General features: G+C 32.8%; 1 protein-coding gene across 1 annotated transcript; it reads left to right on the forward strand.

The window, feature by feature from the left end:
* Positions 1-13,381: 13,381 nt before the first annotated feature.
* LOC122295938 (heptahelical transmembrane protein 2-like) lies at positions 13,382-17,161 on the forward strand. The gene is made up of 4 exons (XM_043105216.1): positions 13,382-13,736; positions 13,855-13,947; positions 14,054-14,102; positions 16,241-17,161. Exons 1-4 carry the CDS (start codon positions 13,501-13,503, stop codon positions 16,913-16,915), a joined length of 1,053 nt encoding a protein of 350 aa, XP_042961150.1. The 5' UTR covers positions 13,382-13,500; the 3' UTR covers positions 16,916-17,161.
* Positions 17,162-17,188: the final 27 nt, after the last annotated feature.

The raw sequence follows: 17,188 nt of genomic DNA on the forward strand, positions 1-17,188 counted from the left end.
ATATATCCATCCAATCTAAAGAAATTTGATACAAGTTTGTAAATGTAGTTTGATAGAAGTTTCGAAAATTAAGTGAACTTAAATTATACAATATAACTTGTTGATGAACATGCTTCATATTTTTTATGTGAAATCAATTGATAGGATATTAAATTTATTATGGTGCCGTTGTTGTTTTAGTTCGTCTATGTCTAGGCCAAACTGGATTATCCACTCTTTTTGCGAGGTTTCTTTGGCCATATTTTTCAAGAATGGTAGATGATCCTAAAAAAGAAAAAACAAAGGGTAAAATGTATAAAATGTAAGGTCCAAAAGATTTTATATAGGAATATTTAGTTATTATAAAAATTCATGTTTTGGTTTATAATTCTATCATTTAAATTGAAAGAGTTAAAAAGTGTAATATTATGTTACTTCACTAGTATGATTCATAAAATCAATTGCTGAATAACCAAGTGCTTCATCTGTAATTACACCAAATATCACTGCAAGTAGTTGTCCTGTACTATGTCAATAATTTTTTTATAAAAAGCAGAGCTCGGTCAATTTAATTAATCCTTTTTTAAGATCTTTTATTCTATATTTTAAATTTTTTTAGGTACTCTAAAATTTAACAAAATAAAATATTTGGAAACAATTTTAAAAAAAGTCATGAGATTTGGGCATTCCATTAAATGCTGATCATTAGCTTTTATTTAGTTCATTAATAAGAAAATTTAAAAGTCAATTAGGTGTTATGTTTGGGCTTAGTTTTACTAACCCATAAAGTAAAGAGAAATACTACACATCATCCTACACCACACACTTTATATATTAAAATATTATTTATTTTATTTTATTTTATTCTTATTAAACTAATTAAATTATTTTATTTATCATCCATACACTACATATTTATTATAGAAAATAGATTTTTCCTAAAGTAAATTGCTCAATCACAAAACTGACCGTTTTCTTTCTTTATTTGTATTATTTTATAATTACTAAGTTATGAAGTTTATTTTAATGTGTTTTTCTTGATATTAAGTATTATCCATTATTTAAATTGCTCTATATTTTAAATTATTTTAATGTATACGAGAAATTTCCCTCGTGTTATATAAGAAACAAAAAAATTGACAAAATGTTCGTTACACTTGTTTTATGATTTGTTAATGTTTAAAAAAACATATTTCATTAAAATGGGCGTAGTTTATAATTTCTTATTTCATGGGAAAAAGAGAAAATGTAAACTAGATTAATTAATTAAAAAAATAACTTTCTATATAGTAGTTAAATAATTAATATTTAATTTGCTTGTTGTCTAAGCTCGTTTGGTTCCTTGAAACTCAGTTGAGTTCGATTTAAATTTAGACCTTTTTTAACATTCAAACAATGGGTTAGTTTGCATTTATAAATAACTCAGCTGATTTTAACATTGTAGCATGATGTAACGTGTCCCTGACATCGAACAAAGATTCCTAACTTTTCTCCCTTTTTCAAATGTTTTTTCTTCCGTTTTATATATATATATATATATATATATATCTCATCCTTCTTCTTCCTTAAGCCATTTGTGACCAAGCTAGCCTTCCCATTCCATGACCATGCCATCTTGAATGGTAACAGAGGTAGCTTCAAGGTTGCCAGTCCCTTTTGCTTTTAAACCAGCAAATCTCTCTCTCTCTCTCTCTCTCTCTCTCTCTCTCTCTCTCTCTCTCTCTCTCTCTCTCTCTCTCTCTCAACCTAGACCGAAGTCAAGCTTCACCTCCACCCAGACTTTTTTCACCATCGCAACCTCACCTCCTCAAAGCCTCTATTTGGTTGCTCAAAATCAGAGCAAACGATTGCACTCTCAATCTCGGTTTTCCCTGCACAGACAACCTAAAACCAGCCATGACTAGCTACTTAACCTCCATCCTCTGCTCAAACCACCCCTCACTGCCAAGACACTCATGTTGTGTGCAAGATCAGCCACTTAAACTGCTAGCCATGCCTTTGTTTTTGTCTATAATCAAAATAGAGGAATTCTCTCCGTCGTGACCCACAGTCAATAGCTTCAATGGGAGATTTGGCATGCTAACAGAAACACTACCCACACCGCGACGCCGTCATCTTCGACAGTAATGTTGGGAACCTCGGTCAAGTTCCCAAACACTAAGGTTGTCCACACCTTGGTTCTCCTTGGATTGACCGAATGCCTTAGCCCTCTTACTTAGTTCTTGCGCAATAATGGCAATGATGGCAATTTGGTGAAGTCAGGTTAAGTGTTTAGGGCTGATTTGATGTATAGGAATTATGAAAATGATGAATGAAGTGATGGGACTCCAAAGCAATGATGGGGCGCACGACAATAATGAGGCATAATAGGGTTGGCGCCACTTTGGTGTTTTCTTAGGGTTTGGAGTATAGAATGGCTCTTAGGGTTGGTGACATGTAGGGTGAGATCAAAAAATGTAGGAAGTATTTTAGGGTTTATGGGAATTCGGCTACGATAAAAAGAGATAGGATCTTTAGGGTTTAAGTGGATCCTAAGATTTAGGAATTGGAGGCTAGGGTTAAGGTTTCCTAAAATGTAGGAAATCCTTACGGAGGCTAGAGTTTTTGGCTAGGCTTGTTGGAAAAGTAGATCTAGGGTAGATCTAGGGTTTTGTGGCTTTATGAAATAGATATATGATGGAATATGGATCTATGGAGGCTTATGAAGTGTTCGGTAGGTGAGAAAGTGTATGGAAATGATAGGAAATTATAGATCTAGGATATAACATGTGAGAATTATAGATCTATAAAGGTGGAAATGTGTTAGGCGTGATTTATGATTGGGAGATGAGAATTATGCAAGAAAAATGATAAACACGAGGGAAATATGAAGAACATGATGAACACTCAAGAACACAATGAATAAACAATCAACTTAAATTCACAAATTGCACAAAGTTGAGAGAAAACCTCATTTATTGATAAATTGAATCACACATATTCAATAAATTGCAAGGTGATGGTCCTCTCTTTAGGATTCACGAATTTTACCCAAAAAGTCCAAGTGCAAAGGCACCGAAATAAGATCTCCTAAATAAATAATCTTCCTCTAGAATAATTTCCAAAAAATATGAATGAAATTAGTAAGGGTCCTATTTATAGAGCTTACAAATTGGAAACCCCTAAAAGGTCTCTAGCAAAATAAATAAATAAACAAAGCAAGTAAATAAAATAATAAATCGATAAATAGCCCTATGGCCTAGATATGCGTGGCCCATGGTGGGCTAGTGTAGTGCATGGCCCACGACTGGGCTAGTCTTGATCTGGTCCAATGGTTGGCTACATAGCATGGCATGGTGCCATGCGTTAGTCTAGTGGTGGGCACGATATGTCGCTGTGCGTGGCCTGCTGATTGTAGCATGGCATAATGTCAAGCTTATGCTTGATGGTGAGCACATGGTGGTGCCGTGCTGCTGTTGTGAGGCCCAATCAAGTGGCTTGGGCGATGGTCCTGCATGACCCGGGCTGGTTGCCTGGGTGATGGGCATGCATGGGCCAAACTAATGGTTTGGGCGTTGAGGCTGCAAGGCACAGGCTAAACTCATGCGCTGGATGGGATGCCTGGTGGCCGGTGGGCATGCCACTAGCCTTGCCTACAAGGCACAAGTTAGAGTCGTGCGTTGGATAGCGTGCCTACGAGGGCACACCATTAACTTTGCTGCATGGTGCTGAAGTGCGCATGCGCAAGGGAATGCGCATGCTTACACGCAGGGACTGCGTGTGGCCAGTAGCCTTCATGGGTGTGACGCCCCCAAATTCCGTTTGGGATCAGACGAATATTTGAAGCGTCGAGACATGCAATATAAGGTTACATGCCCCCGTTCATGACATGTAAGATATAATGTTCCTAATATGCATCTAACATTATGCAATATTCGCAACGGATAAATTTTTTTCTTTAGCAACACTATGCACCAAATTGAAATATTTCAAATGGTTAAAACATACTTCATATATAAAGACCTATTAAATAACTAAAATCACAACATTGATCCAAAATGGTTATGATCCAAAAAGTACTAGAGATGCAACTCCATCGTACAAGTAGAAATTTACGTTAACTATTATATTAATATTGACGTCGTACCGTCGCTCAGTCAGCTGTGTCTAGTTGGTCAGCTCCTGATTTTCCTTTAGGTCCTGTAACAAGATCTGCCATTTCGGAAGAATGGTAATTGGGACTACCACAGTGAGATTTGATTACAAATATCAGTAAGTTAACAAAAAAAACTTCCACACAGGTTAATGATGCATGGATGACAGTAAAAGTATGAATACATAATCAAATTTATAAGTAATTAAAGCATAACTTGACGTACAACATAGCATAACTAACATAACGTAAATTGAAACGTGAACTGAACTTGACTTGACATGAACTTGATCTGAAACTTGACTTAACATGAACTTGTTCTGAAACTTGACTTAACATAAAAAATACATACTCCACAGTTGTTGTGACCCCATGTATTCTACATGTCACAATGCAGTTAAATACATGCTCCACAGTTGTTGTGGGCCCATGTATTCTATGTGTAAATACATATTCCACAGTTATTGTGGCCCCATGTATTCTATACGTCACAATGCAGTTAAATACATACTCCACTGTTGTTATGGCCCAATGTATTTTACACGTCATAATGCAGTTAAATACATACTCCACAGTTGTTGTGGTCCCATATATTCTACGCGTCATAATGCAATTAAATACATACTCCACAGTTGTTGTGGTCCCATGTATTCTATGTGTCATAATTGTAGTGTCTCACATAGTGTATGCGTCACAATTACTGTGACCCCATACTTCGTGTGCCACTGTTGTTGTGAATCCTACGAAACTTAATGTAACTCAAGATGAAACATGACTGGAATACGAAAGGATTGAACTCCTGACGTAACATAACGTGACTTGAACATAACTTGAAGGACATGACCAACTTGAGATAAAAATATTTCATAACATGACATATAATAGACAACATATTTAACATGACATACTTGCAACAATAAATATTACATGACTTGACGTACATTTAATAGATGACATACTTAACATGAATTACTTGTAATGTATAGCGATACATGATAGAATATATTATGTAACAGCTTTTATATACATGCCAGAATATATTATGTAACAGATAAAAACTGATGACAGAATAAATTCTATGTAACAGACAATTATGTGATAACTTGACATGGCATGACATATATAATAACACACATACATATACACTGTAATTCCTTTACTTAGCACATATACATAGTAGACTGCTAGTAAGTTAAAAGCTAACTTACCTCAATATCCGCGTTTCTTATAAAACCTCAAGCGCGATCACGAGGAACTGTAATTAGTGATTCGAAAAGTTAGCATTAAATCACTAATAATTTGAAATATGGAAAATACTAACTTAAAGAGTAAAATTTCTATTTTACCCTCTACATATAGAAAAATGATCGTTTTACCTATAACTTAAGGATTTTGCATACTAATTCCAAAAGTCACCAAAATTTACATGTCTCTTGTAAATTTTATCCTTAACTCAAATATCAATTTAAAAAAATTTAAAACTAATCATAACTATTAAAACTCCATAGGGCTGAAATTCCCATATGCTATTTCTATTGATTTTTGTTTCTAACTTGTTTTGATTAACCTTTTGATCTATGACTTATAAAGATGTGATCTTCAAATCAAACCATCACATGATTTAAAAAGATGTCCTAAAACATATATAAGCTTTTAATTCAAGATCAAATGGTTAAACATTAACCAAAATATAAATTGAGCCAATAACATCCACACTTTGGCCTATCCGAATATCTCTTTGCATAAAATTTTATATATTTGAAACTAGCATCAAATATCTTCAAAATAATATTATAACATGTATATAAGAGGCATAGGATCCTCCAATAAAATTATCAAAGCCATTGGAATAGGTTTAGACCACCAAAGAGTTAAACTTTCTCAAAATAGAAACTGTCTTTCCTCTTCCAGTTTCTAAGTTTTTAGATCTAAGAAAATATCTCATCACAACCTTTAATCATGCAACAAATCCTCAACCAATAATCATATACACATGTTAACAATATTCCATAAAAATTTCAGACCAAGATCTATCCATTAACTTGGTCAAAAACTCAAAAATATAACATATTCTCTAGTTTATCTCTCAGAATGACCTTTCTAGAGTTTAAACAATATTTGACTGACCAATGATATTCAAATGGAACAAACAAGCTATCCACGTAGACTAGACCAAAAAAGAAACAACTTATATGAAGGAGACTTTATGATAAAACAGTTACAAAATCTTTGAAATGAGTGTGCAAAAGAACACCAATAAGCTGTCCGAGAAAGAGTGTTTGGTATTCTTTCAATGGAAAGTGTAAATGAAAATAATTTCGTGGGGGGTGGCTGGAGATACTTATGAACGAGATATGGAAGAGGATGAGGCTGGAGTGAGAGTTGAGTATAGGTCTCTCCTACCCAATAATATCTATAAAAATCAGTTCAAGATATTTCTATCCAATAATATTTACAAAAATCAGCTCAATATATTTTTATCTAATAATATCCACAAAAATCAGCTCAAAATATTTTTACCCAATAATATTCACGAAAATTAGCTCAAGATATTTCTTTTTCTTATCCAATAATATCCACAAAATCAGTTCAAGATATTTTCCAAAAGTGGAGAGTAGATTTAGGAAAGTAAGGTGGCTAAAATCTTTCCATGTGTCCAATTAAAATTTTCTAACTATCTCCAATAATCAAAAACACACTTCTGATACTACAGTGAGTAATAACACTAACTATGTAGTTAGACAAAAACCTATACGATTAATAGATTCGTGAAAACTTATGAGGACTTTACAAGATTCCTAAAATCAATAGAAATTTTATTATTAAATTTCTAGCGGGCTGTTACAATGGGCACTTGCTGCGTGTCCCGGCCTGAGCCAAGGCATGCATGTAGGCTAGTCATGTGACTGTCTTGATCATCCAAGAGCTGTGTCAAGGTGTGGTCTTCAAGCAATCCTCCTAGGGGTTGTGACAAGTAACCTTTCCACGAGGCCACAATCATTGATCTAGAAAACCCTTCCACCCCTCTCAACCTTCGCTCCTCATGGACCTCTCTTCGTCAGATCTCTCTAGATCCTCACACCTACGTCGCGTGCCACATAAAGCCACAGCCATAGTCGCCGTCACTGCACATCGATGGTACCGCGAGCACGTCGTCATTGGCGACTTTCCCACCCCACGTCCCTCTCTCTCTTCCTTCCTGAAGCCCTCTCTCTCTCTCTCTCTAGCTCTTGAATCTCACCAAATCCATATACCCACCATGTGTCATTGCCAATAGCCACCATGAGTGGTCCCCAACCCTCCACCGAAGCTTCTCCTCTCCCTTGCAATCGATCTACTCTCTCTCCTCATGGATCCTCCACTGAAACTGCATTTCTTTGAATCAAATAATAAGGAGATGACGAAAATGGCAACTTGGCAAAAATGTAGACAAAGCAAGGATAAAATGGGAAAAAAAAGTGTTAGATGAAAAAGCTATCACACCTAGATTCACACTTATATAAATAGTATATATATATATATGGCCTTGTTTAAGATCCATGATTTGGTTCCGGCCAAACTTGTATGGGCCTAGTAATACAAAAATAAAAAACTATTTATTTGCAATCAGTTATTTTCTATCAAAATAAATATATTTTCGTCACAAATAGCTCGCCATAAATATTCATTAATTTATACAAAGTGATTTCAGAAGAGTTATTTATATATCCTTAATAAGACAATTATATCCTAGGATATTGCTATATTGGGTATCCCAAGGATTCGAGGGCAATTTCCCTTGAAGTGCATTGGCAATGGTACTCTAGCCAAAGCCAAAATCAAAATTTGTCTAAATGCATATAATTTGTTTTTTGCCTTTGTCATTCAAGATATAACTTCACAATAAATTATCCATCTATTAGTCAAAATAATAATAAAATATTACTTTTTTTAATTAAATTATTGTTTGACAACTATTTTTCAATCTAATTATCCAACAAATATATTTGACCAATTCTGATACTGATACTTTATAATGATAAAATTGAACATTAATTTAATCGATTCTATGATCAAATTAAAATATATATATATATATATATGTATGTATACATCAAATATGACTCTCCAAATAAAATAAAAGATGATACAAGCCAAATTTGTATAAGAATTTGAATACATCAAAGATGATTTTTCAATAAAATATGCTTTTGGCTTGTGAACATTGACTCTCCAAATATGACTAATGCAATAGATTTACCGTAGCTCATAGTACTCTTACTTGAAGGCTTTGTTAGTCTAAGGCTAGTGCTCTAATCCAAAAAAATGATACAAGCCAAATTTGTATAAGAATTTGAGTTTTGTATTGAAAGTAAAGACATCATATTTTATGAGGGTCTTACAATATTTATAAATGCTCAATCATGTATATGATTTTCAAGTAGTGTCCACATTAGTATTTTATAAGGTGTCTATCTCTATGTATTAGACCATCAAATTTAATATAAGATTTAGAGAGAATTATCATGAAAAATAATTTATACAGTTTTAGAGTATGCAAATTTTGTAGAAAAAAGTGAATAAGTCTGAGACCCATATAAAAAAACTTATTTTTTGATAATGGGCCCCACTTTTTGTAAAAATTAGTATATAATATTTTCATACCTCAAAACTGTATCTAATATTAATCAATTAAAATAAGCAAAAGAAGTCCAATTTTATTTTATTTTTATTTTTTCGAAGGTGGGATTAATATTTAAGGTCGGGGCCATCTAAATATCATCAATAAATGAGGCCTAGCTTTGGGCTGCTAAATCTGGATCAATGTGTATTTGTGAAAATCTGTGATTGTGAGACCAAACTCTTTGGGTTCGCTTAAGGTACCACTGCAAAGGGATCATGTGAACATAACACTTTATCAAAGTCCAAGTTACTCTCTTATAAAGCTATAGGAGAAGGACCGAAGCCCGGTCCACTGGTTTAGGTTCTTCACTATAAAAACAAAAATGATTATTTGAAGGTAGTTATTTCTTATGAAAATTATTATTTTTTGATAAAATAAGTTTATTCTCATTGCAAGTAATCATTTTTACTAAAAATAACTTAAGGTTGATTTGGTTACATAAAACTAAATCATTTTATCGTATATAATCATTACAATTTTTTTAAATCTTACACAAAATATAATAAATAATTCAATTTTTTTAAATTCAAAAATAAAAATTATATTTTAATAATATTTTATTTAACTTTTAATTCTCATCTCATCTCATCTCATCTCATCTGTATAACCAAACGAGAACAATGGACTTTTTCTTATAGCGAGCTTCCTGAACAAAATCCAACTTCCCATAAATGAATTAAGTGCTGCTGGAGTGGTAAAAGGATACCTGTGCATATAAGGCTCATCTATAGACTCCTCTTTCAACTTATTATTGCCTGGATTTTTGTATATTAGTCGTGTATTTATCATTTTTGTTCTGAAACTATTCATGCTTTAGAGTTTGCGCAAACAGAGTAGTGCAACAATGGTAAATTAAGCTGATATTTACCATATTTTCGGATGGTAAATTAATGGTAATCACTTAAAATGTCATACATCACTGTCACTGTCACTGTCATGCATTTCTACAGGAAAAGCTAGCACTGCAACATGATGCATTCATGCATAATGCATTGCCTCGAGAAGAACCAAACGGCTCAACAACTCCCACCATATCATCTTGGAATCTTATGCATGGGTGCAAGCTAGCGTACGTTAATGCCCATATTTCTTGCCCACTTTTGAGCCTTCATGCAGCGTGTACTCAGCCAGCTGCATGCCTGATCAACCGTGTCGTGAAGTACTTCGATGCAACTAACATGACCAATTAAACCTTGAGTGCACATCATCTATTAATCCATCCTTTTAGGTGAACCCTCTTAACAAGATTTTGTTGACTTAGGAAGCAATACCAACACGTCCAACATATCCTAGTGTATTGTCCTACCTAAAATCAGCTGTAATCCATCTAGGATTTGGACTCTTTAGGTTTTTTAATCCAAATTTTAGGGTTTAGGGGGTGAGAGATAAATACATAAAGTGGATTCCACAACGTTTAAAATTACTCAATATTGTAAGATTTATTTTATATATTGTCTATCTTTCTCTTCTCTAAACCCAATAATTAAGATAAAGAGAATCTAAATTCATCTAAAAAAATCCCATGAAAGGAGAACTGTTAATAATAATCTCACTTATTATTTATCCAACTTTACTGAATAAAACTTTATAGGCTAGATGGAGAAACTTTACTTGTTCCACAAAAGGGCATCATTAATCATCATTATCAACCTATATATTAAACCACTTTTCGGTAGGAGTGAAAAATTGTATTTTTAGATCGTGTTCATGTCTTGTCAAGTTATGAACATTTGACTATATAGATCAATCTAAACCCAATCCGTTAAGCTAAACGTGTCAAATTTCTAAATCTTAACCCAATCGATTTAGATAATAGATAACGGGTCATGTCGTATCATCTGTTTTAACTCACTTAATAATTAATTATAAATATATTAAAATGATATGACTCATTTAAACTCATTTGTTTAATATAAATGGGTTGAATTAAAATGTATAATTTATTTGACCTGATTAATATGATTTTACATAAAAGTTAAAATTTATATTTATTAATAACCATAATATCTTAAAATATATATATCAATATTTTTCAAATTTTAACATGTAATAAAATCAATATTACAAACCGCATAATAACAAATATAAGCATATGTCTAAAATTTCAGTCCCAACAATATAAATAATAGAAATATAAGCATACTAATAGGAATACCAATATTACATCTTAATAATAATAAAATTTTAATTTTAAAATAAATTACAGGTTGATTTCTTATTAAACAGATTGACTTGTTTATAAATCGTGTCTTAAAGAAACAATTCATTTTAACCAAAAACTATTAATATTAAATCTAAACCTGCTAATTTCATATTATGTTCGTATTAAATTTAAAAATCGTATCACATATTATTACTCATATTTTTCGGTGCCCTCCAATATTTATAACCTATACTCAAATCTTATTTTCTTAGAAAGGGACCCAGAATCGGGGACAGTTAAAGTCATTGATAAGTCGAGTCAAAGGGGTTTTTGGTAGTTTGCTAATTATGATCATGGCCAAAGAAGCGTTGAAATTCCGGTCCAATTATGATTGAGCACATTAATAATTAGGTTGGGTCGATTCAAACTTCAAATTTGAAACCCATATATATTTTCATATATATGTAATTTATATATATACATATATATATATAATGATGAAGACTTTGAAATCACATGGAGACGAAGGCAAATGGATTGATTTTGAGTTAATTTTATATATTAATTCATTGCCAGAAAAGTGATTATTCGTGCCCAATTATATGCTACGAAAATAATTATTATTATATTAAAATAAGTTAATTATCGTCACAAATAATTTGTTATAAATACTCATTTCTTTTTGTAAGATTTTACACAATTGATATGAGGTTAATCCATAATCAAATCATAATTAAAAGATAATTAAGGCTTTTCTTGAAGTTATTATGCATTAATATTAAGTATAAAGATGTTATTTAATTTGGTCCTTTTTAGATTACAAGATACGCACATGCTCTCTTTACAAGCGTGTAAAAGCAATGCTATTCTTTATTTTAAATCTTCTTAGCTCTAATCACAGTAATTATTAGCGTGATGCATAACAAACGAAAGGTCATATTTGTGATATGATGATCTTTGCTTTGCTTTTGCGCAAACTTTTCTTACTTATATGAGCTGCGGTTTGGATAGTGAGTTAAGATGAGATAAAAATTGAATAAAATATTGTTAGAATATTATTTTTTATAGTATTATTATTATTTTAAGATTAAAAAAGTTAAATTATTTATTATATTTTTTTGTAGACATTTAGAAAATTTATAACGATGAGACGATATAAGTTGAGATAGTTTCAGTATCTAAACATGCATCTTTAAAAAATATATATATTTTTTTTATTGAGGATAATAAAATATAATATAAAAAGTGAAAAAACATTTCTCCTTCCAAATATACACACAAGATAATGTTATTATTATTATTATTATTATTTTAATTAATGCTTGAGATCTCTTACTTCATTTTGTTATTTGATTTTCCTTATTTAGCCTTGAGTACAAGTGCATTTTAAAAAATTAATTAAAAAAACAAAAACAAAAACTAGATCGAGGATGTGAGCAAACCAATCAAGGGATATAAATTAAAATAGCTTTAATTGTTCGGAATAATATTTTTTTATTATCTTCTTTTATATTTTAGAAAGACAATAACGAACTTTTTTAGAAAATTTATAAATTGATATTCACATCTAACTTCTCAGACTTTTCAAACTCTTCAATTTTATCTAAATAAATAAACAAGAGTAATGTTAACTGTATGTTTACATATCCACCGTCACTACAAGAAAAATAAATTTTTTTGAGCAATTTATTACAACGAAAATATTTTGACTGTGAATAGTATTTTTGTTATAATAAATTGATCATAAAAATTTATTTTTCTTGTAATGCGTCCACTTGAGTTTCTTATATCCACATCACTTTCATTTTAAAAAATAAAATATTAAAAAATCACGTGAATATGTAAGTTTTTTTTTATATATTTTTTAAACATACAGTTAGCATTTAAAAAAAAAATCTAAAAAATTGCATTCCAATAAGTAACCATGATAAATGATTGTCAATTATAAGCATCATTATTATTGAAAAAGGATCAAATTATTAAGAGGTCGTTTAGATTTAGAGAGTATTTTATCTTATTTTTTTTAATTATTATAATTTTTTAAAATTTTTCATTATAATAAATAATTTAATTTTTTAAATATGAAAATAATAATAAAATTAAAAAAATAATATTTAATAATATTTTATTTTATTTTCATTTAAAATTATCTTACCTCTAAATTCAAGGGAGCCCTAAGGAAAAAAAAAAAATGTTGAATGAAGCAATAATATTGAAAATTGATTGGAGAATTTCCTCAGTATCTTCCAAAACTTCCAAATTTACATTTTTCACCTTCCGCCAAATTTGAATTTTTTTCAACGATCAAATATTTATTTATTTCAGAAAAACTATACGCGTTACTGGTCCACGATAAGAAATTCCATCCTGCATCCAATAATAAACGACACGTGTCCGAGCTCACCGAGAGTTAAACGTCGTTGTTTCCTTTTAGCAATTCTTTTCTGGTTCACACGGCCCTCGTGGTGTATAAATAGAAACATCTCTAAAAAATCCTCGTGGTGATCGATCAAGGAGATCGCCGGCGAACCTAATCACGAGAAAATTTCCGGCGAGGCTTTTTGAACTAGACCACCGGCGAAGATGAGTAGCCATCGGCGAAGACTCGCCAAGAGCCACGACCGAGTCACCAACGACGAGAAGGAGAAGACGAGGACGACATCGCAGAGATTTGAGAGGCGATTGTTGAAGTACCAGGAGTTGCCGGAGTATATGAAGGACAACGAGTATATTTTGGACTATTACCGGTGCGAGTGGCCGCTGAAGCACGCGCTGCTCAGCCTCTTCGCTTGGCACAATGAAACTCTGAACATCTGGACGTGAGCTAGCTAGATTCCGATTCTCATACATATATATGTCTATACGTACGTGTGTATATGATGATTTGTATGGATGCGTATATGTTTATGGATGTGTGTGTTTGATACTGTTGTGCAGGCATTTGGGGGGGTTTATTATATTTGCAGGATTGACGGTGATGAGTTTAATGGAGAAGGCGGAAATTGGAGGCCTGCTTGGGAGTTGGTCCAGGTGAGGGACAGAGAGATGCTTTGTCTTTCCGAAATTTGTTTTGGTTCATTTCGGTATTTCGATGAGCTTCTTGTTGATCACGTTGTGCATGTGTGTGTGAGACCAGGGTTCCCGTACCTAGAACGTTGACGAACATCTCCGACGAAATATTTCCGGTGAGTAACGAGTTCTCAGTTTAATTTTTTATTTTGCTGTTACAATTTTTATTGTTATCTTGTAACGTAACCTTTAGATCTTCACTTTCGGTGCTTTGCATTTCTCAAACCATTGAAAATTGCAATATACGTATGTATGAGATGGAACTATTCTGTTTTTCATAAGGAATAGCGCGGAGCGCTGCGTGATAGATAGGTCATTGGCTATTCTTGGTCACTGTTGATTCCAATTCTCTTTGAGCATTTAATAAAATAAATAAATACATAAAATGAATTTAATAATATTTATTTTTAATTAATATTATTCAAAAAATAAATATAGTAGAATCTTATAACACAAGTAGGCCACATTTTAGATTACTTCACCATCAACGTCAAATTGTGCGACTGCACAACTACTCTAGTTATCCGAAAGTCTCAAAAGCAATAATTAAATACCGTACAACGCATAAAATGTTTCCGTCTCTTTTTGAATTGAATCTAATATGGACAAGAAGAAATTAAATGTATTGATACATTTGGAAAATGATTCTATTATAATTCTCTAATATCTATTTTTAAAACTACGTGAAATTTAGGATAGTTTTATAAATTTAATTTTTTTAATAAAGTGATATGATTGTATTAATTGATTACAAAATAAGTTGTAAGGTAATTATAAAAAATTGTAGGGTGTATTGTTACTCTTGATATTCATCATATCCGTACATTGAATTTACAAAATATTAAAAATTCTTGTAACAAATCTAAATTATTCGTTCAAATTAAAAAAAATTACATATTTAGTGATTTTTTTTAAAAAAATATGAAATTATAAAATTTTTATGATCAGATTAAAACAAAATTAAAAATATACAAATATAGATAGATTTAAATTTACCTTGACTCGTACAGGAGGTTTCTAGTTGCCAGTTGGAGGTGTTATAAATATAATGTTTTGGACTAATAAGGCGGGATTTTAAGCCAGTTGGCCCGCCGAGTGTGTCACACTAGATGGCAGGTTGACATAGTGGCTTCTCGGGACTGGAGATAAGAGGGGCCACCCACATGTGGTGTGTTGATTAGGTTCAGTTGCTCCTTTTTGAATTAGCTGAACGGTCATGATTAAAAGAATGAAATGACAGGCTTTCTGAAGCCGACAGCCGTAGGATGTGGCTCTAGCTTTATTGTTTTTCAGAGTTTTGTCCATTGTCCCTCACATGACTTGTTTGTTTGTGAATATATAGACACGTACGTACGTTGTGGTTGTAAAATACTAAAAAGGTTAATCTTTTATATATTTTAGTTGATGCGTAGATTTTCATATTTTCATATCAACAGTTGTTTAGATGTATCAAGAGGATGACCAAAAAAAAAACCTTGAAGACTCATTGCATTACAACCTTAAAGAAAAAAGCAATTATACCAACCCAAAGAAGGTTTACGCTTTTTTTTCCCTCTTGTTCAACGTCGAGAGTGGTCTCGAGTCTGAACAGATTTAGTAAAAGATTCTTGTTCCTTCTAATGGTCTTGAGTCTGACAGATTAGTAAAAGATTCTTTGTTCTTTCTATTAAATTTTCTTTCCTTGCATGATAAAGATCGAACCTACTTGATTTTTAGAATAATTCCCTAAATTTACGGGAACTGTGAATGGCGTGTGGTTGTTAGCTTCCAATTCCTTTTTTTTTTTTTTTCCTTTGGCCTTTATGAAATGGAGAAGATGGATTCTCACATTAGAGATCATATCAAATCGGTGTCACTTGGAAGCAATATCATTGAAACTTATTAGCATCCCATTGAATTGTATAACGCGAAAGTTCAGCAGTCAAAAGCTAGTTGATTTTCAAAAAAAAAAACCCACCCCAATTTGTGACAAGGCACGGTTGCTTGTTGTAACGTATGATCAATTATGTAATTCGAGACAACATTTTCTCCACAATAAGGAGATAAGGAGCATAAGAATAGGGTTTCAAGGTGTCCGTATTTGTCAATTAAAAAGGCAATTCTTTTATATTTTGGAATGGTTTGGGGTTGCAGTTTGAACTTTGAACCAATTCTAATGTAGTAAAACCTTGGTAGAATTATACATTGCCAGTTGAGAATGTTATGCCTGATTTGGATTGCCATAAACACAACCTACATTGGTGCTTGTTTGCAGGACTCGCATTTGAGGCACATATCAGGTTCATCAGTTCTGCATGCACACAAAGAAGACAATTCTGAGACTATTATTGCTAGATGGCCTTGGTTTGTTTTCCTAGCCGGAGCTATGGGCTGCTTGGTTTGCAGCTCTTTGTCCCACCTCCTTGCTTGCCACTCAAAACGCTTTAACTTTGTCTTCTGGCGTCTAGACTATGCTGGTATTTCCCTTATGATAGTCTGTTCCTTCTTTGCTCCCATCTACTACGCCTTCTTGTGCAACCCCTACTCACGATTCTTCTATCTTTCATCCATATCCGTGTTGGGTATCCTTGTCATCATCACCCTTCTTGCGCCTGCTCTCTCCACTTCAAGTTTCCGTTCCTTCAGGACCTCCCTATTCCTTGGCATGGGCTTCTCGGGCGTAATCCCGGCAGCTCATTCCGTTGCTCTCAACTGGGGCCATCCACATATATTTGTTGCCTTAGGGTATGAGCTTGTTATGGCATTTTTGTATGCTGCAGGAGCTGGGTTCTATGTTAGCAGGATACCAGAACGATGGAAGCCTGGTGCATTTGATATTGCTGGGCACAGCCACCAGATCTTCCACGTGTTTGTTGTTCTAGGGGCCCTTGCACACTGCGCCGCCACTCTGGTTGTTTTCGATTTTCGCCGGGGATCTCCAACCTGCTAGTAGCCAGACATTTTGACACTGGAAAAGAGTACTTGCTTGGCACCAGGTTCTGCTGTTGATCAAGTTCAGTTTGTTGTGATTGTGTCATCTTAGAAATGTATCCTAAAACTAATTAGAAACTATGCACTATAATTTACGATCCAAAAGTGCAAGTACATGTCGGAGGATTGCAAGTTTCCTTTCCTCAATATCATGAGTCACAGAAATGTCATATTAAAATTTACAAATGCATATATTTTCAGCCAAGTAATTTGATAACCCATTCTAATAAGT

Source organism: Carya illinoinensis, chromosome 15 (genome assembly GCF_018687715.1).
Source record: "Carya illinoinensis cultivar Pawnee chromosome 15, C.illinoinensisPawnee_v1, whole genome shotgun sequence".
Taxonomy (NCBI): domain Eukaryota; kingdom Viridiplantae; phylum Streptophyta; class Magnoliopsida; order Fagales; family Juglandaceae; genus Carya; species Carya illinoinensis.